The 25,522-nt window shown below is 42.1% G+C and overlaps 1 protein-coding gene across 1 annotated transcript in view; it reads left to right on the top strand.

Moving 5' to 3' along the window:
* The first annotated feature begins 4,344 nt into the window (after positions 1 to 4,344).
* SUMO1 (small ubiquitin like modifier 1) overlaps positions 4,345 to 25,522 on the top strand; it is a 69,983-nt gene continuing 48,805 nt past the window's right edge. The window contains exon 1 of the mRNA XM_078680228.1: positions 4,345 to 4,634. Within this exon, the coding sequence (XP_078536354.1) occupies positions 4,623 to 4,634 (12 nt within the window). The 5' untranslated portion in view covers positions 4,345 to 4,622. The remainder of the gene's footprint in view (positions 4,635 to 25,522) is intronic.

Raw genomic sequence — 25,522 nt, 5'->3', positions numbered from 1 at the left:
ACCAATCAGTCATCACGACTGAGAGCAATGTAAGGTGGGAGGATGATCTAAGTCTCCAGATAAGAAATGCAATAAGTAACAATTATCAATTAACAGTATATTTATAAGAAATAAGGAAAAAGGGACTTAACATGGCCGCTGAGCAGCAAAGAAGATGAGGTTTATATGTCGTGTTAACTGTTTATAAGAACAACTGGACTGTGATTAATGGTTCTCTGTTTGATGTTGGGACTTGCTGTTTTAAGGTTTCTCCTACAGTATGCATGTGTTGTAGGAGAAACCTGTTGTTCTTTAAAAAAAAAAAAAAAGCTTAAAAGGGGCTTCCAGCCCGCCCATTACTTACCTTTACTTACCATTGTTGGTCTCCCATGTCACTCTCGTTTTCTTGCTTCCTATTAGTCGGTGCCTCCTCCTCGCCTCCAGCTTCAGTCTTTGTCCCTGCATGGAGCATGGACTAAGTACTGCTTCCTGTGGCCAGTGTCTTTCCACTGGCCACAGGCCCCTTATGTTACTCTTTTTTAATTACTTATCGTTATCGCCTGCCATTCTTTTTAATCCACTGTTCTCAGTGAGGGGGTTGTAGCCCGCACCATGACTAGGCTTCAAGGTACGAGGAGGTTGTCCAATGATGTAGCATGCCACCTTTGGTGGGTGAGGGAAACCGTCCTATAACGGGACGCCTTCCGAGGTTTTGATGTTGCCCCCTGTAATCTAGCCTCTCTTTTCTAGACCCGTGGGTTTTTGTGTTCTTAATTAATAAAGTATGGGGAGTATACCCTTGCTGGTCTCTGAAAACTCCTCTAGCCCCCCAATTTGTATTTCTTCTGCCTTTTGGAAATGGATGTTTGTCGGAGGGATGGTCGGAAACAGAAGCGAGGAGGCCGTATAGGATCAATGCTGTAGGGTTTATTGACGGTTTACAACACCACACAGTAAAGATCAGGATGTAGTTTAAATGTCATGTTGAAAAGAAGAGTAACTAAAGTATTCCTGTTCATAAAGCACAGGATATTTTGTAGATTGTCCTCCAAGGATTCTTCTTGTTGGGGCTACCGGATGGCACAAGCACCTCTTGATCTTCTCTCTTGGTCTGGATCCCCGGAGCGCAAGCAGGCACTCAAACAAAGGAAAAGAAACAGCGGTCACTGTCCACGTCCTATATATATCCCGACTAACCTGTCATTACACCACGTGATAGGTCCTGCTAAAAGGAGTGAGGTCTGAGTGTAAAAACACAAAAGAAAGGATAACCAAGGTGCAGGGAGAAAATATCAAGAAGAATAGAGACGGTCCACCAATCGCGGAACCTATGAAAGATTTATCTAAATAGTGCAGGATATAGGTCCTAACAAGGAGGGTAAGTAGAGGACGGCATAGGGTAGAATTAGGGCTAAGGTGAGAGCCGAGAGTGTTCAATGCCTCCCCAAAAGGGACCCACCCCGCTCCTCCCCTTCTCCCGGGTGCTTCCTCTGTCCCCGCCACGTACCGCTGTCTGCCACAACTCTCCTGAGTTGTGGCAGCTCGTGCGTGTCCTCCGGATCCACCACTCCTCGGTCCAGGTATCGGGGACTTCTGGGTCTTCGTCCGGATTTTCTTCTGCGATTATTTTGGGACCAGCGGCGTCCTCCGAGATCTTTTCCATTCCTCCGGCGTCTGTCTCGGTCTCCTACTTTATCGGCTTTCTTCCAGCTGGCGCCCCGTCTGTGTTTGCTTCTGGCTTTTTCTGCTGCTCGTGACCTGCTCGGGTTGTTCCCAATTGGTTAGTTTGGCTGGTCCCGCCGCTTCCGGGATGAACGGCTTCCGGGTCAAACCTTGCGTACTGTGGGTCGGGGAAAAGATCCTTTGTTATTGGGCAGTCTGCATTACTTGTGTCATCGCCATCATTATGAGGACGGTAAGGTGTCCAATCGGGTTTATCGGGGTTAGGACTGCCATTCCTGGGGTCCTCCTTACATCGTTTCTCAAAAATTACAATGTCGTTAAGCTGCGTGAAACAAAAAAAAGAAAACTCTTTCACCTGATTGTGAATGACTGAGACTCATACTACTCTAATCCAAATTGGATCACCTCTGGGTGACTGCTACTGACAAGACTTTCATGTGATTGTGTTTCTCTTTTTTTGTTTAAAGCCTAATAATGGTGTCCAGTTTTTTTAACCATTACCATATTGTCAGCTGTAAGGAAAATGATGTCACAGAAAGGTCTGATTTCCAATCCCCTAGGGAAGAAACTTGAAAATCTTCGCATCAGGGTTACTTCCTCATTTGGGGACGGTTTCTAATTAATTAGGGATTTACAGATGCAGATCTCCTGGAGACGGCTAATGCATAACATTTATGCAGATGTTCAACAATCTGAAAAATTCTGAAAAAATTTATGGGACACAAAGGTACCTTTTTATTTTCTTTATGAAGAAAACGGCTTTCCCAGTGGCGACATCATGTCCCCTTCACCCTCAGTAAATATAAGTTATTCTATTTCCATTCCCTCCTTGGAAAAACATTTTATTCTCCCATAATGTTGACTGCCAGCACCAGAAATGTGTTTAAAATTCTTTGTGCTTGAAAACGTAAACACGTTGTGTCAGTGGTAGTGCAAAAGCGTGAAACAGTCCTTACCGTTTTGTACAGTTTCACTAGTTGTTGCACCCCATACATTATGTCATTTTTTTTTATTATTTCAGAATGCAAAAGTCACCAAAGCAGTGTTCAATCCGATTATGTGCGTTTGGGTGAGGTAGTTGTGTGCCGTTTACCTCAATCCGTTGCGTGACTGGGCCATTGCGCCCCAGCCTTGCATGAGAGTGGGTGTGATTCCATGAATGTTTCATTCTAAATCCAGTGAAACAGTGTCCCAAGATAGTTGTTGTGCTGTAAATCTTACATGGTGATAGCAGTAATATTTTCAGTGTAAAACAGCTGTCAGTCTTTCTACTGCAGGACTTTATCACAAATGTTTTAACACTTAAGAACAATACGTCATAGTGCTAACTATACAATATTGTTCAGTGCTTGTTTTTTTTTTAATCACCATAGATTATACATCGCCGGCTATTGCATGATACAACGTACATGTTGTCATGCTCACAAAGAGGAAGGTTTTGTTCCTTGAAAATAAATATACTCAACACATGTTTGACATTAAACCAGGATATTATACAAAAACAGCTTTATTACAGTTCCTTTTCTTTCCAACCATCTAGTATCTTTTCGTCCTCGTCCAATTCATTACTTTTGAGATATAACAACCTCTTATGAAATAAAAAAGCGTTACGACATGGCTTGCATTGGTGTAATCATAGCGCGATTTGTAATAATGTTGAGCCATGCAAAACATCAGATGTGCGGCCACACAAAAGAGCAAAAAAGCATTCACATCGTCATGGACATTAGCTTGGGCATTGCCGAGATCTATTGGCTTTGCCAATGCTTTAAAATCAGCTGCCTTAATTATAGCAGGTGTGTGCAGTCAACCTCTTGGTGCAGTCCCTGTTATGAGTGTCCACATAATTCCACTGCACACCATGCCACATAATTATGCTACACAAATCCACTCCACACCACAATATTCCACGCCACACAATTCCACAACTAACAATTCCAATCCAACCTACACAATTCCACTCTACGCTACATACAATCACTCCACTCCACAACACATGTTTACATGGCTGCTATTTAAATAAAGCAAAGAAGGGAATGGATAATCCAGAACGTCAACCCTGACATAGAATCTGTGCCTACTGTCCTGACAGACTTTAACAGAGTATGTGTATTTTTTAGCAGAGGGTGTGAACTTTATTGCACATAGTAACAAGCAAATCACTTAATCTCCCTGTTCCTAGCATAAATGATTTTGTCCTTAACTGGTGCCCATGAAAAGTTCCGTTACTGATCACCGGAAACCACCGGCTCAAATTAAGCAGTTAACCAGGTGTACTAAATATCATCCCACTACAGCGATCCTTACGCCAATAGGTGTATGCAGATAGAGTGTATAACTAGGGCACTTGTAATCAGGCCGTCAGAGAAAAATAATTAAATATATGGTTTTAAAAGAGACTTTCTCCTAAGTACGGCAAAGTAGGAATTGCTAGTATTTTCCATTCAGTATTATACAAAGTCAAATCCTTCAGAATACTGTGAATGCTTTAAAATAGAACATGGTTGGACAATTTATAATAATGGAGATGACTGTAATCCTCCCGAGCCAACTAGTAAGAATGTTCCTGGTTGCCCATCATAAGCTAAAGGATGAAAGACCTAAAGAATGTTCCTCGCCCATTGAAAATTGCAAAAATAGTTTATTTACACTGTCTGTTGTAACCTGCAGCTTCCCAGAAGAGGGCAGTCCAGAGAGTGAGAGGAGTGGAGAGGAGAGAGGCGAGAGGATCGTCGCGAAAAAGATGGAGGCAGGAAGTTGCGTCAGATGCAGCGGAAGTTTCTTCCGGTGGTAGCTGGTAGTGCTGTTGATGTGAACGAAACGTAATAGGGAAGCGGGAGGGAAAACCCAACAACAACAAGAGGAATAGAAAGAAGATTGGGAATTGACGTTCGGATAGTCAAGCGTAATTCTGCTTGTTTTTAATCCCCCGGTGTTTCGGACCAGGGAAGCAGGGGAAGATGGCTGAACTGGTGAGTAGTTTTCCGAAGAGGGGTGTTTTGTATCCCCATGCTCGCGTCTGGTAGCAATGGAGGGAGACTGGGACAGGTGTGCTCCTCCCGTGACAGCACATTTAAGCTTAAACGTTTTCATAGAAAGTGCCTCGTTTGTTCATCCGCCTTTCCTCCTCCCTGCGTGGTCTAAGGGGAGCTGGTACGTGAATGCCATCCTAGATTTCAGACGTATGTCTGGTTTTATTCAACCCGTCGGATGTGTAACTCTAGTCGTGAAAACATTTCCTTATAATGTCGGTTTTTCAAAGCCTCTTAACCCGTGATTTTAACTAGTGTTTTATATTTGTCTACAACAGCTGTACTATTGCCGTGCCTGGAAACGGAGAAATGCGCCCGACTTGTAATGTTTTACAAAGGAGGGACAACATCGCTTCTTCCTCTCGCAGTTTATTCCGTTTGGAGAGGGGAGATTTTTTTTTGTCGTCTCCTTGGGGTCGGTTGTTCAAGACACAGTAATATTTAGTGCTAGCGAGTAGGACCCGTGTGGCTTCCTGTTTACATAATACATGCCACTTCACCTTCGTATTGTCAATTAATTTATGTTCACTTTTCTTCCATTATGATTCTGCTTGTTACTTTCCCGATAATAATGAATTTGACCAGCGGGGTACAAAGAACGCATCCACCGGAATGGTGCATTACCTCAAAATAGGGATTTGCTTGTTTGAACATAGTTTTACGGGGCAAGTCAAGATTATAAATCTACAGCAGTGATTGTTCCAGCGGAGCCGAGTGGGGGTGGGAACCTTGCTGCACGCTTGTTCTGATTGCTCAGTTTGATCCACGAACATAAGAGGGAGGATTTAGGACCTTGAGGAGAAAAGGATTTATTTGCACACATGCTGAATTTAGTGCACAGGCGGCATTGCACAACACCAGTAGCACAGCGCCGATGTTCCAACTTTGGTGTGTCTCCCGTCACCCTTAATAGGCTGACTGCCTTGACTTGGGTAAGTGATCGCGCGAGTTAGTTAGCAAAGTATGATACCCATAATTTTGTGCGATTAGGCAACTCCCAGTTTCAATGCAGGAGTATTTGGGTGAAATTGCATTTCTCGTGTTTTATGCAGATCAGGTAGGTAAGCTCAGTGTTGAGTGGCTACTCACCGCACACTTCATTCTGGTGTCTACTTCTATTGGACACCTGGCCTTGGCTACTTCCACGTGCCAATCCTCCAAACTCCATATATCATTATAAATGATGGTTCTGTCGGGTGTAGTTATTTCTTTGTAGTTGAAAATTTATAATATGAAGAGCAGAATCAAACGGTGGCGCAATCAAACATGAAAAAAATTAACATTCATTAATACTAACAAAGAAGGGATTATATTACAGATTGAAATTACAAAACGGTGTCCAAAATAACATTAGAATACATATGTTTTAGGCTTTAATCTCCATTCATTTTTAAAGCACTGAGGCTTATAAAGAATTGGATTTATGACATCCTCTGTAGAATGTACTCTGGAGGGTGCATTCATAAAAGCTTGTCCATTGGGTTAGGGTTAATGGTGGCACCGGGCCATTAGCTTGGAAAATTATTGCCTTCTACACGCGGCTAGTGGCAGAGCTCGGGTTCTTGCTGCCCAGTACCGATCGGAGAAGCCTCTCGCCTAAGTTGACACAAGTCTAAAGAAGCTGCTTGTAGAAGGCAATAATATTCCAAGCTCATGGCCCGGTGCCACCATTAACCCTAACCCAATGGACAAGTTTTTATGAATGCACCCTCCAGAGTACCTCTTACCACTCTACAGAGGTTCCAGTCAGCACCAGGACCAACTGATCCACTCCACATCAAGTTCGTGAGATTGAATCTTACTCTCTGAACTGGCTGTCCGACTGACAGATTGTCTTGAAGAAGACCTGCACTGACTTCTTTGAATCTTTGCTTCCGTTAGGGTCGAAACGTCAACAGTTGTCAAGTCCAATTCTTTATAAGCCTCTGTGCTTTAAAAATGAATGGAGATTAAATCCTAAACCTGAGACATATGTATTATAATGTTATTTTGGACACTGCTTCGTAATTTCAATCTGTAATATAATCTTATAACTGTGTATAGTATCACTTTGACACATTTTCACTTTTTGCACTTTATATACTGAGTCACTGTAAATATTGATCACTTGCGCCGTGTTATTGATTGACTCATTAGACAGCCTTTACCTATGAATAAATTGCAATAAAATTTAAAAATTCTTTCTCTTTCTGAGAAAATCTAAATGGGTGATATCATCCCTTCTTTTAGTATTAATGAATGTTAATTTTTTTCATGTTTGATCGCGCCACCGTTTGATCCTGCTCTTAATATTATTAATTACAAAGAAATAGCTAGACCTGACAGAACCATTGTTTATAATGATCTTCATGTCCAGGTTCTGAGGGGATACTGGGTTACCCCTTTGTTCTCTATGGCTAAACCCTCCGAACCCTGCTAATTGTCTTCTTTCGCAGCCTTCCCCCTCTAATCGAAACAATCACATGCTGTTGACGTATGCGAACCCGCACACCCACAGCGCCAGTCGTTGCTTTAGGAAAGATGTTCATCCACACTAAAGAAAAGGCCACGCACAAGTAAAGGTCTTTTTCAGTTTTGTACTTTGCAACCGGCTATTATAACTTTTCTAAATCCCGAAGATTTAAGCACTGAGCAACAGGCAAATAGTCATTTGCTGACGAAACACACAATTTTGGCAGAGGGGGCAGTATTTTATCTATTTAGATTATTTTTTGTACTAAGCTACCTGCAGCTGTTGAGCCAAGCCACAGGATTGTAATAATTTTACATACCTGCATGACCGCATATGTTAATTCGTGGGTCAGAACAGGGGAGGCTGGTTTGTTCAAAGACAGAAATGTACTGCTGCTGTAGTGATCCACCTGAAACGCTTGCAGGTCCTGTTGACTGTAGTGTCCTCTCCAGTTATGGACCCGCCGATGACTACGCCACACACAGAGCTTAGTATAACGTGCTTTATTTGTCTGTGTGCAACCACAAACTTAGCATTCTGAACCTGCATTCATTTTACTGCGCTATAACACTTACATCACAGTTCTATGGAGTCCACCAGGAACCAAAGGGGTTTTGGAAGGGCTAACTCACATGACACTGCATCGCCCCCACTCTGTTAAAAAGGAAACAATGTTAAAACATAGATATACACTTATAGCTCTTTGATAAGTCTTCGTCGTGCCCTGATTGCACTTCCTGCTTGTCGTACAAAATTGGGGACAGGCACTTTAAGTGTCTGTGATCTGCATTGGCAATATAGGAGCAACAGCAGTTGGGGAGTTTTCGATTGTCCTATCAAGCCCAGTCTTTACGTTGACATCTGTGCCTGATGAGCGATAAGCTGCATGTTGGAAATGTGAGGGATCTCATGTAAGGCCTTACCTGGACGTTGGACAGTCACCAGGTGTTTTTGGCTGGCCACAACATGAAATGGCTCTGCATCAAAGGGAGCATGAGATTTCAGTTTGCTAGACTGACTGACAAACAGTCGATCTCCTCTAGTGACAGTAACTTCTTTTGCATGTCAGCGCTTGCCTGTCTCGGTCCTCAGTTTCATTTTACAATACAAGTCTTTTGTACAGGTTTCTCAGTACTTGATCTTCTGTTGGTCTATTTAGTTAACTTGGTTGTCATGGCAGTCCTGAACATCAAGGTTGTAGGGCTTACACCGGTGATCGAGTGAGTGTTCAAATGGTAAGCTCAAAGGGTAGAATTCAATACTGTGTTAAATATGCTGCCTAATCTCTTTGGCTCTTTCTTGAGTGATAGATGAGAGATCTACAGTCAATGGAAACAATGTTCATCAACAATTACCATCAGGTGATGGCCATTGTCAAGAGGACCGAATAAGTCCACAGCAAATCTTTCAAATACATGCTTTTTTAACTGACACGTGTAAGGTGTGTTGAATGGTTTTCCATGAAAAGCGGTTACTGAGATGATGGGCCTTCATTTCTCTTTCAACTCTCTTTGAGATAAGGAGACCAGACTGTATCAGAGAGCTTGGTTTGTGGCAAAAATTCCACAATGCCCTCCATGTGCCACTTCAATTATCTGTTGTCGTAGATTCTACGGAATAACAATTCTCGAGCCTCTCAGAATAATGCCTTCTTGAGTAATGGACAGTTCAGCTTTGACATTTTTAAACTTGTTGTACTCGCTGTCTTTGGTAAGAGGGAGAGATGCACGTTCCAAGACCGATGCTTAATAATGTCTTTTAGTTTTAACCAACCTATCTTGACTCGTGGCAGTGACAAGTCAATCAAAAAGTCCTGTATTTGGTTTTTCATAGCCATAAAGCTCACAATAAAATATATAAAATCTGCAGAATACAAATGTTAAAAGTGGTGTTCCCCCTCATATCACACGTAGCAGCCCTTATATTGGTTAATTTGCCTCGTTTCTTTTTCTTCTGGGTTTTCTTTTTTGTTCTTTGTGTGTTATAAAATGGAAACCTTTTATTCCTCCTTATTTATCAAACGCTCCTAACCACGTCATGCTTTTCCGCTGCCGGACCCTCGGGTTGTCGGCTGATGAGCTGTGTATTGCTTTATTTTTACTGTTTCGTATTACTGGCCGGCCTTGGTGGTTGTAGGCCTGTGTATGTCCTTATTTGGCTAATAAAGGTTTTAAAAAAACAAAACAAAAAAAAAAAAAGTGGTGTTATTCCTATTAAAATAATTCATGTTATATTTACAATGTTTGAGGTTTACTGTCCCCTTTATAGCTATTTTGGCTTTTATGTGTCCACTTTTCGAAGGAGGTTACCAATTAATGTGAGGAGCTTTACCCCTCGACAAGTTAGAATGTTTGATGAGCCCTCCATCCTGCAGGTTACAGCTCGCCTGCAGGTACGAATATTTAGTTCATTTAAGGTCGGTTTTAAGAGCATCCTTATTGAGTCTTTAACTGTTGGGCACACTCGCATCAAGTAGCTTATGGATTCGTTGTGGTATCCACATAAGCTTCAATTTGCGTTGTGATATTTGCCTTTCCGAGTTGGTACCACGGGTCCTTTGAATCATGCTCTCCTAAGCGATATAGAATAAACCTCTTTTTTAACTCTAATGGGAAATGTGCTGCTAAATAAGCTTGAGGTTTAAGTTGTGAATAAGAATTTATTACTGTCTAGGCGTGTCGGCGTTCGACAATTTTTTTGTCTTCCAGGATGGACAGTTTCTTCACAATATCATTACATACTTTGTTAAAAGCTACTCTATCCACCTTGCTGTCCCATACCTCTTGAATTCCTAGTTCCACCGAAGCTGTTCTCAAGTATTCACCCCATGTGTTTGATGATTTCTGATCAAACTGGGCCTTTATTTCTGCCCAGCATAAACTATTCAAGGATCCAGTTTGAGGAACGGAATTTCCTACACAGTTTCACAAACATTTTCTTTCTCTGGTATTTCTGGTTCCGGAGTCCGTATTCCAAATGGATCTGTGCAGGAGACGCAGCTCTAGGAAAGCTAAAAACTGCTTTATACACCTTAGTCTGGTGCTCATTTAAAATTTCAATTTCCGGGCCATGCCAAATTTCTAAGCCATGTGCCAGAGTAGGTAATAATTGTGCTGCCATTACTTTCGGCAGGTGACTGTAGGAGGGGTAGCTCAGTTTCTTTTGCAGCAGTTTGTATGCAAAAATTAATGACTGGGATTTTGCTCTTATTACTCTTTTCTGATCGGTAAAAGACATGCATCGTTCCGGCCTAATGCCCAGATATTTATGTGAGCAGATCTCCTCTATTTGTTCGCCCTTTGTGTGCCATTTAAATTTACCTGAATTGGTATCCATTAAACGCACCACCTTTGTTTTCTTCTTATTTGACTACAAACCTTGCTGGTCAAAATAGTTTATCAGGTTATTGATTACTCTTTGCAAAAGGTTGGAGTTTGGCTCAGGACCACTATATCATCTGCATACTGCAGATACTGTATTAGCTCATTTGCCAATTTAGGTGGATGACCGTTTACTTTTGACAAATAGATGTTTAGGTCAGTGAGGTACAAATTAAATAGGCTCGTTGCCAAAAAGCAGTCATGTTTCATCCGTTATTTATGTTTATCTACTGCCATCTCCTAGCTTCACCCCGGCCCAAGTTTATTTGTGTAAGGCCACAATGGCATCGATTTGTTTTTTGTCGTAATCCCCATGTTTTCAGTTTTTCCCAGAGTCTATCTTGTGGTACTGTCAAAGGCGGATTTTAAATCAATGAAGCATGCAAATAGTCCAGAATTTTGGCTTATGGCTTTTTCTGTTAAAATGATCAAAGCTGCCAAGTTTGTGATTGTACCCATCCCGTGCCTAAAACCTCTGCTTGAAGTTGTAATAAAATGCAGGATGCAAAAAGTTTTGCCTCTACGTCAATCAAACAGTGGTCCTTAAATAATCAATTTCTTAGCACGATAAATATAGACTGAAATCAGAGCTATATTACACATGTCCAGCTGGACAATAATTTTAATAATGAGAACAATTGGACAACTGTAGTTGAAAATATCAATGTAGTGGGACACAGTCCTGTATTTTCTCTAGAACATGACAAGTACAAAACATACACAAAGACATTTCAGGCAAGTCAAGTATACCTTGTCACATTGCAAATTCTATCAAGCTTTTTCGAGACAGTCAGTGCACAGTATTATGCTGCGTCCTCGTTAGGAATCGGCGAGAATGCTGCGTAATACCGTGCATTGTAAGGGTACATAGCTGTGATCTCTGGAGCTATTTATTAAATATCCTGGAATTGTATTCTTTAAAAAGGCAATTTCTTAATCATATCGGGCATGTACCCATTATTGTCCTGAAGATGATCCTATTGTGTTCAAAGGATCGAAACGTCGTCGACTCTTGTTAGACAGCTTTGCGCATTACTCCATTGTGTAAAACAAGTGGACTGTCTCGAAAAAGCTTGAAAGAATTTGCAATGTGACAAGCTATACTTGACTTGCCTGAAGGTTTTGCACTAGACCTTTCCTCATGTTGTGCTTCCAAATTATTTATCACCATCATGTTTTTATCATTTTGGGTATTGTTATACAATTTGTGGATATGTTGTGTCTATATTACTTCGCTTATACCTGCATTTTGATGCAGTCTTATTCACTTTGTTAAGTTGTTGATTATTCCCCAAATTTCACTGCTATTTGGCAGTTTGCTGGCCCAGAGTAATTTCCCCCAGATGTTTTCCATGTGCTCCTTTTTTGCCTCCCTACATTTATCCTTGTATTTCTTCCTCATTTCTATAATTTGACTGTTATCCGTGGTTGTTCCCTTTCTTGCTGATACGGCTTTGATTCTCACCTCTCTTGCATTTTTTCTTTTCTGGCTGCGCAGCTGCATATTATACCATGGTTCGTTCCTTGTTCCTTGACTCCTTTTGTTACTGGGTTTGCTGGAAATTTATTTAATAAGATCTTTCCTAAATTCTCCCATTCTTGTTATGATTGCTCGCTCTGCGACCCAGTATTATTTACGTATTCATGAACAGCATCCATGATTTGTTTGGTATTTGTTCTGCGCATGTTACTGGCTTTTCGGTTAAGACTGTTGCGTTTCTTTATTGAAAAACAAGTTGACCTGTAGTGCCAAATCTTGCGGGAGAGGGTCACTTTCCGGGCGGGGGTTGATGTGGAATGAATCGACTGAGGGTAGAGGTTCCTTACTGACAAATGTGTAATCTATGGGCGATTGTTTTTACCGCTCAAAAATGTAATGCCAGCCGGTCAATCCATCCCCTTTGTGTTTCCGTTCAAGATAGTTAAACCCAGGGTTCCCAATTCTTGTCTTAGTTCATTGGCCTAGGGCTCACTTTGATGCTTTCTCTTATTCCAATTACTCCTCATCAAGTTGGTATTAAAATCCCCTGAGATTATCTTCTCAATTTTGATGAGTGATTTGCAGTACCTTTATCAAATTTGTCAGACAAGACAGTCTATCCTTCTTCCTCTTTTTATCGGGGTGGATGTATACATTTATAATTAGTAACTGCCAGGGCTTTGTATATGTGGAACGTGTGCACTCCAATTTCAAAATGTGCAGCCTATTTTCTCCCGCGTCTAGCTCTTCCAAATACCAGTCGAATTTTACTGTTGAATATACTGACAGCCCCCCCCCCCTTGGATGTCCATAGTTGGGACATTTTTCTGCCAAAACATGATTTTCTTCGTAGCCTATAATGTATTTTGATGTCAGGTTACATGTTGCTTGTAGTAAAATGATATCAAATCTTTGTAAGAAGGATAAAGTCTCCTGGTCTTGGCCCATTTCTCTAAAACCATGGGTGTTCTATGAACAAATTCTAATACCGTCTTCCTTGTGTGAGCTTGCATGAGCACCTATGGACTGTTCCCTTTGAGAACCCTTGTTTTCATCAGGGTCGTTGTTGGCTTAGGAGCTCCAGTCTTGATTTTCTTCTATCTGTTGTTTTGTTCGTGATGGGCTTAGACTAGGTTTTTTCAGCTTTTAACTAGGGTTTGCTGTACTTTAGGTGTAGTATTTCTAGCACCCCTCAGGAGCGAATTTGGTCCCATTACTATAGCATTTTCTGTTGTTAATAAAGCCTCTGTTTTTTGTAATAATGGGTAAGGATATTTTGGGCGTTTGGGATGCGTTAAAGTTATGCCCCATGCTTCGAAGACCGGTCTTGTTGAATAAATCTGGTCCGCCATTCCGTTTGAAGTCAGGTTGTGAGGGTTGCCTTTGATTTCAGGTCTATTGTCCAATTGCTGGAAGTTTACTACTAGTAGATCAGCTGATGTTATATTCCTTAATTCCAGAATCGACCTTGTTGGTAGATGATTTTTATTGGGTTTCTTTATCCTGTTCCATTATTGTTGGATTTCCAAACGTTTTTACTATTGTTGCTACCACTATATCCTGATTTGTTGTCTGATCATCTATCGTTCTTATGTTAAAACTTGAAGCTACTTGCTCATTGTATTTTTTTTCTATTATTGGGAATGAGACTTGTAATTCCCTTAAATTGCTATTTTCACCCACTTGTTTGTGGTTGTTTTTTGGTTCGGACCTTAATTTTGTGGTTTCAAACTTTGCATTGACATGTTTTTGTTATATTGGTTTCTACATTTTGTTGTCTCAATACTTTGCTATTTTCTTGATCGAATAACATAGCTTTGCTTTGAAGGGATGTATTTGAGCTTACCGGGTTTTGTGTGTTTAACCCTGGACTAAACGTGTTTGTTTTTGGTATAATGTTACATTTATTTTTTTGTGTTGAGAATAGACTGTTGAATTAATATTGGGTACATTTGTCTTTTTCCCTTGGCGGATTGTTTGCTAACATTATGCCTAGCCTTCTGAGCTAGTTTTCGTTGTCTTCTAGTTAGTACTCCACTTGATAAACTGTGTATGGACGTTGATTGGTGAGCATTTTGATTATTACTTGTACCTTTTGTAACTGCTAATTCCTTATTGTTTGTGCTACCATATTGCGAAAGGTTACATGTCTTCTTTGTTGATCCAAGTGTACCTCTGTTCTTTCATGATGATATGTTCGTGTTTTCAGTTGGTTGTTCAACACATAAGATTTCTGTGCGTATTTCTGGGAGGGACCCCAGTTCATCGATTTATCTGTCCACATCCGCAATTGAGGTTTGATGAATATCCACTAACTTGTCCATCTTTTTTGTTTCCTTTTGTAATTTGAGCTGTTAAGTCCAGTTTTGTATTTATTCCTGCGATATGTACAGATATCTGCTTCATTAGATCGATATGCACCTCTAATTTGTCTGATTGAAAATGTAATACGTTTATAGCATGCTGTAGTGTTCTTAGCAACGTTTCGCTCCATTGTGCTGTAGGGACAGAGTGCATCAGAATCCCCAAAGTTAATTCAGTTCCACTGACTGAAGAGATCGTGGTGGGAGGTGACTGTGGATTTTGAGTTTCTGGAGAGAACATTTTTGTAGTTGTTTTTTCCCTCCTGCTAATCCATACTAACAGTTAGTTTTATTGGTGTATATGCAACCCCCTCCCCCCCTCCTCCCCCCCCCCCCCCCCTTCCACCACGACTTGCCCTCCCACGGGCCAGCCGGCAGTTGGGAGTTTCCCTTAGTTGGTTGTGTGAACATCATCTTGAATCTGAGGGAGGCTGCTGACATCACATGACAGGTCCCCCAGATAGATGGATGCCCCACTGCTGAGACAGTCCTGGGAAGCAGCTCGCTGCGTGCCGAGGCCTGAAATACTTTCAAAACCCGCGGGTTAAGATTGAAGAGATTGGTAGTGGTTGGCGAGTGGTGGTGTGCAAGTTTTTTATAGAATTGTGAACGCTTGCTGCCTTCTGCTAAAACTTAATCCAAAACATTTAATCGTAGACACAGTATGGTATTATTTAACACACCATACATGCCAACATTTTAGAACAAGAGAGTGGGGGTATATTTTGGAAAAACAAATCGAGGCAATGCATTTTCCTCAGTCACTGATAATTAAAGCAGAGACAGTTCTAGGCGAGAGATAGATAAAAGGAAGCCTTTTATGGCTTCAAATTCGGGAGTCTCCCGCCTGAACTGGGTCTTTTGGACTGGACTCTCTTACCTGGATTTGGGGGCTGCAGACCGACACCGCCAAGAGTCTTCAGGGGCAGAACTTCCCGCACCTCGGCCCCGGGACTGTATTTCCCGGCGGGCCAAGCGGCGGCGCGTCCCTCCCACACCTGAAGAGCGCCAGGAGGCGCATTTAAACAGCGCGAACCCGGCTGAGCGGGGGACTCTCTTACCTGGATTTGGGGGCTGCAGACGGACACACCGACACCGCCAAGAGTCTTCATGGGCAGAACTACCCGCACCGCGGCCCCGGGACTGTATTTCCCGGCGGGCCAAGCGGCGGCGCATCTCTCCCACACCTGAAGAGCGTCCGGAGGTGCATTTAAACAGCGCGAACCCTGCCTCGCGGGACGTGAGCGGCAGAGCAAAGCCCGGGCAAAGGGCGGGCCGTCTGGGGCAGGAGGAGGCAGGGCAGGGCCACGAACCTTGGCTCTGTCAACTAAACCCGCAAAGCGAAAACTTAAGAATTACTCTGTATGTATTGCCTGTAATAGGGCCCCAAATATGTTAGTGTGCAGAAATTCATGATAGCTTATTCTTTTTATTGTAGTAGTTGTTACTTCTTTTTTAATTGTGACCGTAACGGTTTTTAGGTGAATCATGTCTAAACAGAAAGTCGTTAATACCACGTTAGTGGGAGCTACACTAGATAATTATCTGGTGAAAGTGGTTAACAAGATCAACAAGGAGCGACGTTTATCCTTAGGTTGGGACAGTATTCATGTTACATCACCCCCCCAACCCACATCGCCTATCAATCAATCGTGCCCTCTTGATGATAGTTGTCTGCTAAATAACCCCGAAACTCTACCCACAACAGTCCCTGACCAAGTGAACCTTATTGAGGATACTGAGAACGTGCCCTGCGATTCGCCAGTGCAGCGCTCTCCGGCCCGGAGAGCACCGAGGGCATGCAGGAAGGCACAAGCTAAACGAGGGGGAACCCGTAGTACCCGTAATAATAATAAAAAGGTTGATTCACCCCCTAAAAGTTTGACGGCTGGAGTAGAGTTAGGGGAGAAGCAGGGAGAGGTTAGAATGGACACCAAGCAATTTGATCTTTTAACTAATATCATCAATACCAAGATTGAAAATATTATTAAACCCCTAGTGACAAAACTTGATTTGATGACAGCAGAAGTACAAAGGTTAGGTGGTCTTCTAGATACCCATATAGCTATGGCAGAGAGGCCTAGGGTAGTAGTGGAAAAGGGCCCTGAAGTAAGCAAAGAAGTGCTAAAGCCACCTAATGGAGGGTTAACTGTGCCGATAGTCCCACACCTATCAAAGTACCATTAGTCGGTCAGAAAAAAACAAGCAATAACATTACCAGCTTCAGCGAACAATAAGGGCCCGTCTGAACCGAGATACTGAGGGACTATTAATCTCCCCCCCGATTGTGTTCCTTACACAGTGGTCTTAACTAATGTACCACCGCTAGAAAACCCTTTGAATCCGTATCAATCCGAGTCACATCACATGCATCTCTTAAAAACAAAACAGTCTCCTGTCTGCATAAGCCGTGTGGCTTCCCACCGGCTTATTCAGACCAAATTTTGTCCACCAGGAGGATAACTTGGATTGGCAATGCTAGGAAGAAGCGTAGGGGCGACTGTGTTATTGTAAACTTTAAACACCCTCAACACGTCGAACCGTCTTGCTAAGAGCTGCTTCTTTAAAACAGGGTGAGAACAGCGTATGTGCACGCCCACTTGGGTACTTTTATAGCCATCTCAGCATGGTACCTTCAGATAATTATAGTCATACCCCCAACACCTATTTATCATTCAGTTTTTGAAGTCCCAACAGTAAAAAGATATCAAGCTTTGAGTAACCTGGATGCAAATGATTGACTCCCTTGGACGGGTCGGCCCCAGCTGGGTGAGACTACTAATCGTCAGGATATAGTGTCTAATAACAAGTCTATCGCCCTGGAACCTAATCTGTTGGTCGAATCTAATATGAAAGAAATCGGGGAGACTTTAAATGGAAACCCAAGTTTAGGGATGACCCAATTATAACAGCACCATTGGAGAAAATTAGTATGAGGGGTTCCAAAAGCACCAAAGGTATAACCATCGTCAGCTGGAATATTTCCCGTATAAAATCTAAGTGTGATACTGTGGGCTGGACAAGTTTTATAAATACCCATGATATTCTTTGTTTCCAGGAAACTTGGTGTAGGGAAGACATCAACTATGCGGGGTTTGCCTCTTATAATTTACTGGTGCAGGGTTCTGCATCGGGGAGAGCAAAAGGGGGTCTTTTAACATTAGTTTCCATTAATCGGCGAATCCTAGTAAAAAAATATTTGACTGTGGGTGTGTACGTGCAAATTCTCTGGCTCCTTGATGAGGAGGGCCGTAATGTTTTGTTGTTAAACTACTATAATAATGTCTTTGATAATTCCAGGACGGTAGTAGTTAATAATTTGGCTAGTGCTGTGGAAAATCAAAGCACAGAAATGAATGTTGTTTTTGATTTTATTTGGGTGGGTGATTTTAATATCCCTTTATGTGAGTTGTCTACCCAGAAAGTTTGTGGGGTCACAAATGATGTTGGTATAGATGATTTACACTTTAAACATAACGTATATGGAGAAACACTGCCTAAAATCATGAGCTGTTATGATCTAGAAATATTGGGTTTCTCTAAAGATGAAAATGGACAAACCATCCCCACGTTCAAGAACCGACACACTAGTTCAGTAATAGATCATGTGATTGTTTCTACAAATATTACTCCCTACTGTGCCTCCCCTAGGATTGAAGTCACTTCACTTAGTGATCATAATTGCATTATATTAGAATGTACTTTGTGGGGGGGATGCACCGTGAAAGTTGACAGAATTATTACTAACATTGAACCCCACAGACCAAACGGTGTAAGAATGAGATGGAAGGGAGAAAAAGCTAAAGACTTAACCAGTTCCATTGTTAAGGATTGCCTGACAGACATTTCGCTTATATTTGATAACATAACTAACACCGATCAGGTTTTATTCGCTTTTAATGAAATTAATAGATTAATTAATGTTAGGTTTACGAGACCTAGTAGAGATCAGAATCGTAATGGGCCGGGGTGGTTTGATCATGTATGCACCAACTTACTATCAGAATTAAAGGGTGCTCTTGCTAAAAAAACCTAGGGACACTGATCAAATAATCAAATCCCGACTTTTGTACAAGCTAGCACTGAAACGTAGGAAGAGTGAGCTACAGCAGGAGACTTGGGACTCCCTAAACCAAGCATCTGAAACATCTAATACACTCTTTTGGGCCACGGTTAACTCTCCTTTTCTCAAAGAAGACCATATACCAGAGCTATCCTCTAATGTCACTAGCGATGACTGGGTTGCACATTTTCCCAAAATTTTAGGATCTGAATGTTGTGTGAATTTGAATCCTAGTAGTTGGCCTTTAGTACCACTTCATATTACTGTTCAAGAGGTCGACCAGGGAATGCATGCTAGCAAGGGGGGGAAGGCCGAGGGACCCGATGGGGTCCCTATTGATGTCTACAAAGCAGCCCCAGAGCTGTGGAGCCCTCTCTTGACCGTATTTAACGCTGTAGTCTGTAGTGAGCCCCCTAAAACCTGGGGTGAATCTATTATCATCCCAATCCACAAGAAGGGCAGTAGGTCAGATGTAAAAAACTATCGCCCTATTTCTCGTCTAGACTCCTCTGTCAAGATCATGAGTAGAGTAATGCTAATAAGATTAGAAGAATGGGCAGAGCAAGAGAACATCTTGGCTGATAGCCAGTATGGCTTTAGGAAGGGCAGGGGCACAATGGACCAGTGTATAAACTTAGATCTAATGATTAGCAAATACACTGAAGCAAAAACAGGTTTGTTATACCTCTGCTTTGCTGACTTAAGCAGTGCTTTTGATATGGTCAACCATGCTATTTTACGGCCAATTTTGTTAAAGCTAGGAGCTCCGGAGGGTATAAATTTCTTTTTGGCCAGGCTGTATGAAAAGCTTGAAACCTGTGTGCGTTATGGCACCAAAGGAGAGTGCACCCCTAAATTCAGTGTAAAACGTGGGATCCGACAGGGCTGTGTCCTGGCCCCTCTTCTTTTTATATTATTTATTAATGAGGTTGATGCAATTTTAAAGAATATAAAGGCCGATGCCCCCCAGATGAATGGTGTTTCCGTCCTGGTGTTATTATATGCTGATGACGCCATCTTGCTTTCAAGAACTCCCCTAGGGCTACAGCGCCTAATTGACAGATTCTGTAAGTTTATCCAAGATATGAAACTGTCTATTAATAAGGGGAAAACGCACACCATGACCTGCGGGGCTAGAAAAAAATCTTCAAATGCCTTTTTTATTGACCATGAAAAAGTGCTACATGTGGGAAAATGTTGTTACCTTGGTATTACCTTCTCAAGCGACAGAAAATGGGACGATGAATTTAACAATGTGGGTAATATAATGGCAAAAACCGCCTACGGTGTTTTTAGATTCGCGGCTAAAGTCGGAGATAGGCGCACTAATGACATGCTCCAAATTTATCAGGCAAGATGTACCACAATAGCATTGTATGGGGCAGGTGTGTCGGGTCACAGATATTCTCAAATTTTACCAACTGAGGAAAACTGTTTTTTGAAAAAGCTTTTATGTTTACCCCAGACTGCCTCAACGGAGTTGATTCACCGGGAATTGGACATTTATTATCTAAGTGATCTATTATCCTTAAGGCCACTCCTGATCTGGCGCTCCATCTGGCTTCAGGAGGAGAAGTCTTTTAATAGAACAATTATTGAGTACTGTTTATCATTGGAACACTATAAGAAAATTCCCTGGTTAAATTATGTTGTTGATTGTTACTCTGAAATTTTTAATCTTAATGTCCTGATTGATCCCAGTGCCGCTTGCCTGATTCCCAAAGCTGAACTGAAAGGTAAATTCTTGGCCAGTAGAGCTAGGAAACGGTTGTCAGCGGCAAGTTCTTTGACCACTGTCCAGTTTTATAATAGATATATTGTCTCGGAAGGTTCACCATCCTATTTATCAATGGTGACTAGGCCATCCCATAAGTTTGTGCTTACAAGATTGAGGTTTGGAGTAGCACACCATTTAGTGGCCCTACCAATTCTCAAAAAACATCCAATAGGGCCATGTTTGTGCGATGGCGTGTCTAAACTGAGCACCTTGCACTTTTTTACTATTCTGTAAACTGTACACAAACTTTCGTATCGCCTATCTGAAACCAATGTTTTTGAAATATGGTGTACGTACAGTTAACCAGGCTATGAGTTTACTGTGTAATTTGAACTCCGCCGACATTTGTTTTTATACTGCCTCTTTTTTACACAAATGTATCTATGCTAGGAAAAACATGCTTTTTTAATTATATGGACTGTATCTCTACTGATATCTGTTTTAATTGTTATTCTTAATCATGTTTTAATTAATAACTTGTAATCTTGGTCATTTTACTGTCGGTTTTCTATGTGCTTTTATGGTCATGCATCATGTACCAAATAAAGCTTCATGAATTGAATCTTGAATCTGTGTATTTATTTCTAATGCCTGAATGAGATCTGCGTCATTTGATATAGAGAAAGAACAGGCCCAATCATCTTTTTGTTCTTGGGTGTAGTTTTTTAGGTCTCGCCTATTATATCCCGCAGGGATAAATATGAGAGAATATAGTAAGGGGAAAAGAAAGTCTACCTAGCCTGCGGATCGCGTACAGTTCATGTGAGCTATGCGTGTGCACGGAGCCAGCCACTTCACACACCACCATTTGTCTGTGCCTCTGCATCAGACTTCAAAGGCTGCCGCTCCCCCGCGTGACCATCACACACCACCATTTGTCTGAGCCTTGGCATCAGACTTCAAAGGCATGCGCTCCCGCCACAGCAATGCCGAGAGCTTGATTTTGTTTGCATCCATTTCGCGGGGAAGCCGTGTTTTGTTCGGTGTTCTCTGCACGTTTCTCGTTTGTTTTTTTTTTTTGGGGCGAAAGTGAAAGCCTACCATGCTTGTTTACAGTAGCCTTGCTTCTCAAATGCTGTTGCTGTGTTGCCATCTCTCTTGGGACACTCAGCTTGAAAACACTCGACTTGCTAGCTGCAATACTACATCCGCTATGCTTTGCCTATAGACAAGTTGATCCCTCGCAGACTGTGCGGACTCTGCCCCTCCTGATTCTGAAACTGACCAAAGAGGTCACCACGCAGTCTCTTCTCTCTGTCTTATGATGTCTGCCTGCCACCATTTACTTCTGACCCTCACACACCCTCACCCCTCACTCACCCTTACCCCTCACTCACCCCCACCCCTCACTCACCCCCACCACCTTCAACCTCTCACCCTTCTCATCCCCACCCTCCCCCACCCTCTCACCCTCACTTACCCTCACCCACTCTCACACACCCCCTAACACTCGCACCCCCTCACCCTCGCACTCCCTCACCCTCGCACCCCCTCACCCTCGCACCCCCTCACCCTCGCACCCCCTCACCCTCGCACCCCCTCACCCTCGCACCCCCTCACCCTCGCAGCCCCTCACCCTCGCAGCCCCTCACCCTCGCAGCCCCTCACCCTCGCAGCCCCTCACCCTCGCAGCCCCTCACCCTCGCAGCCCCTCACCCTCGCAGCCCCTCACCCTCGCAGCCCCTCACCCTCGCAGCCCCTCACCCTCGCAGCCCCTCACCCTCGCAGCCCCTCACCCTCGCAGCCCCTCACCCTCGCAGCCCCTCACCCTCGTAGCCCCTCACCCTCGCAGCCCCTCACCCTCGCAGCCCCTCACCCTCGCAGCCCCTCACCCTCGCAGCCCCTCACCCTCGCAGCCCCTCACCCTCGCAGCCCCTCACCCTCGCAGCCCCTCACCCTCGCACACCCTCACCCTCGCACACCCTCACTCTCACACACCCTCACCAGCATAGCATAACAAAACAAAGCATAGGATAGCAAAACATAGCAAAACATAGCAAAACACAACATAGCATAACACAACATAGCATAACAAAACATTGCATAACAAAACATTGCATAACAAAACATTGCATAACAAAACATTGCATAACAAAACATTGCATAACAAAACATTGCATAACAAAACATTGCATAACAAAACATTGCATAACAAAACATTGCATAACAAAACATTGCATAACAAAACATTGCATAACAAAACATTGCATAACAAAACATTGCATAACAAAACATTGCATAACACAACATTGCATAACACAACATAGAATTGCATAACACAACATAGAATAGCATAACAAAACAAAGCATAGCATAACAAAACAAAGCATAGCATAACAAAGCATAGCATAACAAAGCATAGCATAACAAAGCATAGCAAAGCATAATAAAACACAACATAGCATAGCATAACAAAGCATAGCAAAGCAAAACACAACAAAGAATAGCATTTCAAAACACAACATAGCATAACACAACATAGCATAACACAACATAGCATAACAAAACATTGCATAACAAAACATTGCATAACAAAACATTGCATAACAAAACATTGCATAACAAAACATTGCATAACAAAACATTGCATAACAAAACATTGCATAACAAAACATTGCATAACAAAACATTGCATAACAAAACATTGCATAACAAAACATTGCATAACAAAACATTGCATAACAAAACATTGCATAACACAACATTGCATAACACAACATAGAATTGCATAACACAACATAGAATAGCATAACAAAACAAAGCATAGCATAACAAAACAAAGCATAGCATAACAAAACAAAGCATAGCATAACAAAACAAAGCATAGCATAACAAAGCATAGCATAACAAAGCATAGCATAACAAAGCATAGCAAAGCATAATAAAACACAACATAGCATAGCATAACAAAGCATAGCAAAGCAAAACACAACAAAGAATAGCATTTCAAAACACAACATAGCATAACAATACATAGGATAGAAAAACTAAACATAGCATAGCATAACAAAACAAAGCATAGGATAGCATAACATAGCATAACAAAACACAACACCTAGCATAACAAAACATAGCAAAACACAACAAAACATAGCATAGCTTAACAAAACACAACAAAGCATAGCATAGCAAAACAAAACATATAATAGCGTAGCAAAACCTAGCATAGCAAAACAAAGCATAGCATAATAAAACACAACAAAACATAGCATAGCATAACAAAACATAGCATAGCAAAACATAGCATAGCATAACAAAACACAGCATAGCATAACCAGGGCTCGACAAATCCGAAAAATGATTCTAGTCCTGCAGGTCTAGTACCATGGAAAATCCCCTCGACCTGACTCCAACCCACTTGACCTCCGTCTCTGAAAACGGAGCAAAAGTGACAAGATAACAAGATTTAAAGGCATGTTTATTGCTCATTTCCTTTGTGAGCAATAAAAATGCCTTTAAATCGTGTTATCGTGTCACTTTTGCTCTGTTTTTAAAGACAGAAGACAAAAGTTAGTTTGATTTCCTACTCGCCAGAAAGGGCTAGTAGGACCTAAAAATAGCTCGTCCTCATCCATTCTCCCTTGCAAATGCGAGCGGGCGAGTGGATTTGTCGAGCCCTGATAACATAACAAATCAAAGCATAGGATAGCAAAGCATAGCATAACAAAACATAGCATAGCATACAGCATCACTCCGTACCACCACAGCATCACTCAGGGGCACCACAACATCACTATGTGCTACCAAAGCATCACTGAACGCCACAGCATCACTCGTTCGCCATCACAACATCACTCCGCGCCACCACAGCATCAATCTGTGCAACCATTCAACAACACCTGGTTCAAATATGTTCTCTCAGTGTTTCAAACTTTATTACAAATGTAACAAAAAGATGTTAATATTTCACTTCTGTTCTTGGATTTTCGTCACAATGAAATACACTGAACATAATCTTCACAAAAGTTACTTACAAAACTTTAAGCTATTGCCATTATAAATTACAATAACTTTTATTAAGTATTAATTATTGAAAACAAATTAAAAGCCATTGTTATTTGTAATATCAATACATGTAAGTACAACACATATTGCATTACAAATGCTATAGGTGTCACATTTGCGAATGTTATAACTATTGGCATTGTAAATGACAAAGCTATTAATTTCGCTATTTTCAAAAACTAAACATAAATAAAAAATGTGTCATTTACAAAACCAATAGCTGAAACTTTCCTAATGCGAGACCTATTGCATTGCAAATGCTTGTTCCAGGAGCTTCTTTATTGGCGTGATTTTTTCTACTTGCCCCAGCCTTAAATAAGTCTGATGGAATCTCGGTCACATGCACCTGTGCTGTTTTTATCAACCCTCTTTTAATAGGTTCCTCTTCTCGTTCAGCCATCCCTACGCTTGTCTCTTGACCAGGTTTTCTAGGGTGTGAGGTGCTTTCATTTGATTGAAATACTTTTGCTTTTGGTTTTAGAGATCCTTGTATCTGGGGACTTGCTTCTCCTAATTTTTGGGGGGATTACTGGATTTAGCAAACTAGGCGCCTCATCTGAAGAGGCATAAATAGCAGCCATTTGATCCTTCAAGAAATAAAATTTCTCTCTACCATTTTTCCCCCCAAATTTAAAAAGAGCTGGTTCTGGTGTGGGAGCTAAGACCAGCCTCTATTTTTGCCTAGTAGATTTCTCCTTTTTCCTTTTGTTTGGGGTGGAAGTTGGATCTTTTGTGGGGACTACCTGGGTCACAACTACTGGCGCCTCCGCTCGTCTTAGTGCCGTGCCTGCTCTCAGACAGCCGTTGATGCCTTCAAAGCCGGCGAATACCGGTGAAATGCCGCTGCTGCGGTGCTGGTACGTTGCGGCATGGTGAGAAGCTTCCGAAAATTGCACTGCCCGTACTACCTGAGGGAATGCGCTGTAGAGGGGAAGGGGTGGTGGGGGAGCAGCAGAATGGTCTTCAGTGAGCGGCCGTCTCAATCCCAGCTCACTTGCCCCGCTCGACCCGACTCTACTCGCAAACTGCAACAGACTCCTCCTCTTGCTTTCCGCTTCCGCACACAGGTCTGAGGCTGTCTAACTGCCCCCTGTGACAATCTGTTGCAGCGAAATGGCAGTTGGTGTGCTTGATTTCACAGTTCAGCTGTCTTGGAAGGGGTACCATGGCACTGTAGAGCCACTTGTGAGAAGTAGTTGGCAGGTTTTTTTACCTTTCCCTGGACAGTGCACAATAGTGTAGTTGTGTCCTTGTAATCGTAGACCCCGACTTTCAATGTGAGGAGCCATCTTTGACTTTGGATTGCCA

Source organism: Lissotriton helveticus, chromosome 3_1 (genome assembly GCF_964261635.1).
Source record: "Lissotriton helveticus chromosome 3_1, aLisHel1.1, whole genome shotgun sequence".
In the NCBI taxonomy this organism is placed as follows: Eukaryota; Metazoa; Chordata; class Amphibia; order Caudata; family Salamandridae; genus Lissotriton; species Lissotriton helveticus.
The sequence above is the reverse complement of the archived record's forward strand: the minus strand, read 5'-3'. Positions and strand labels throughout refer to the sequence as shown.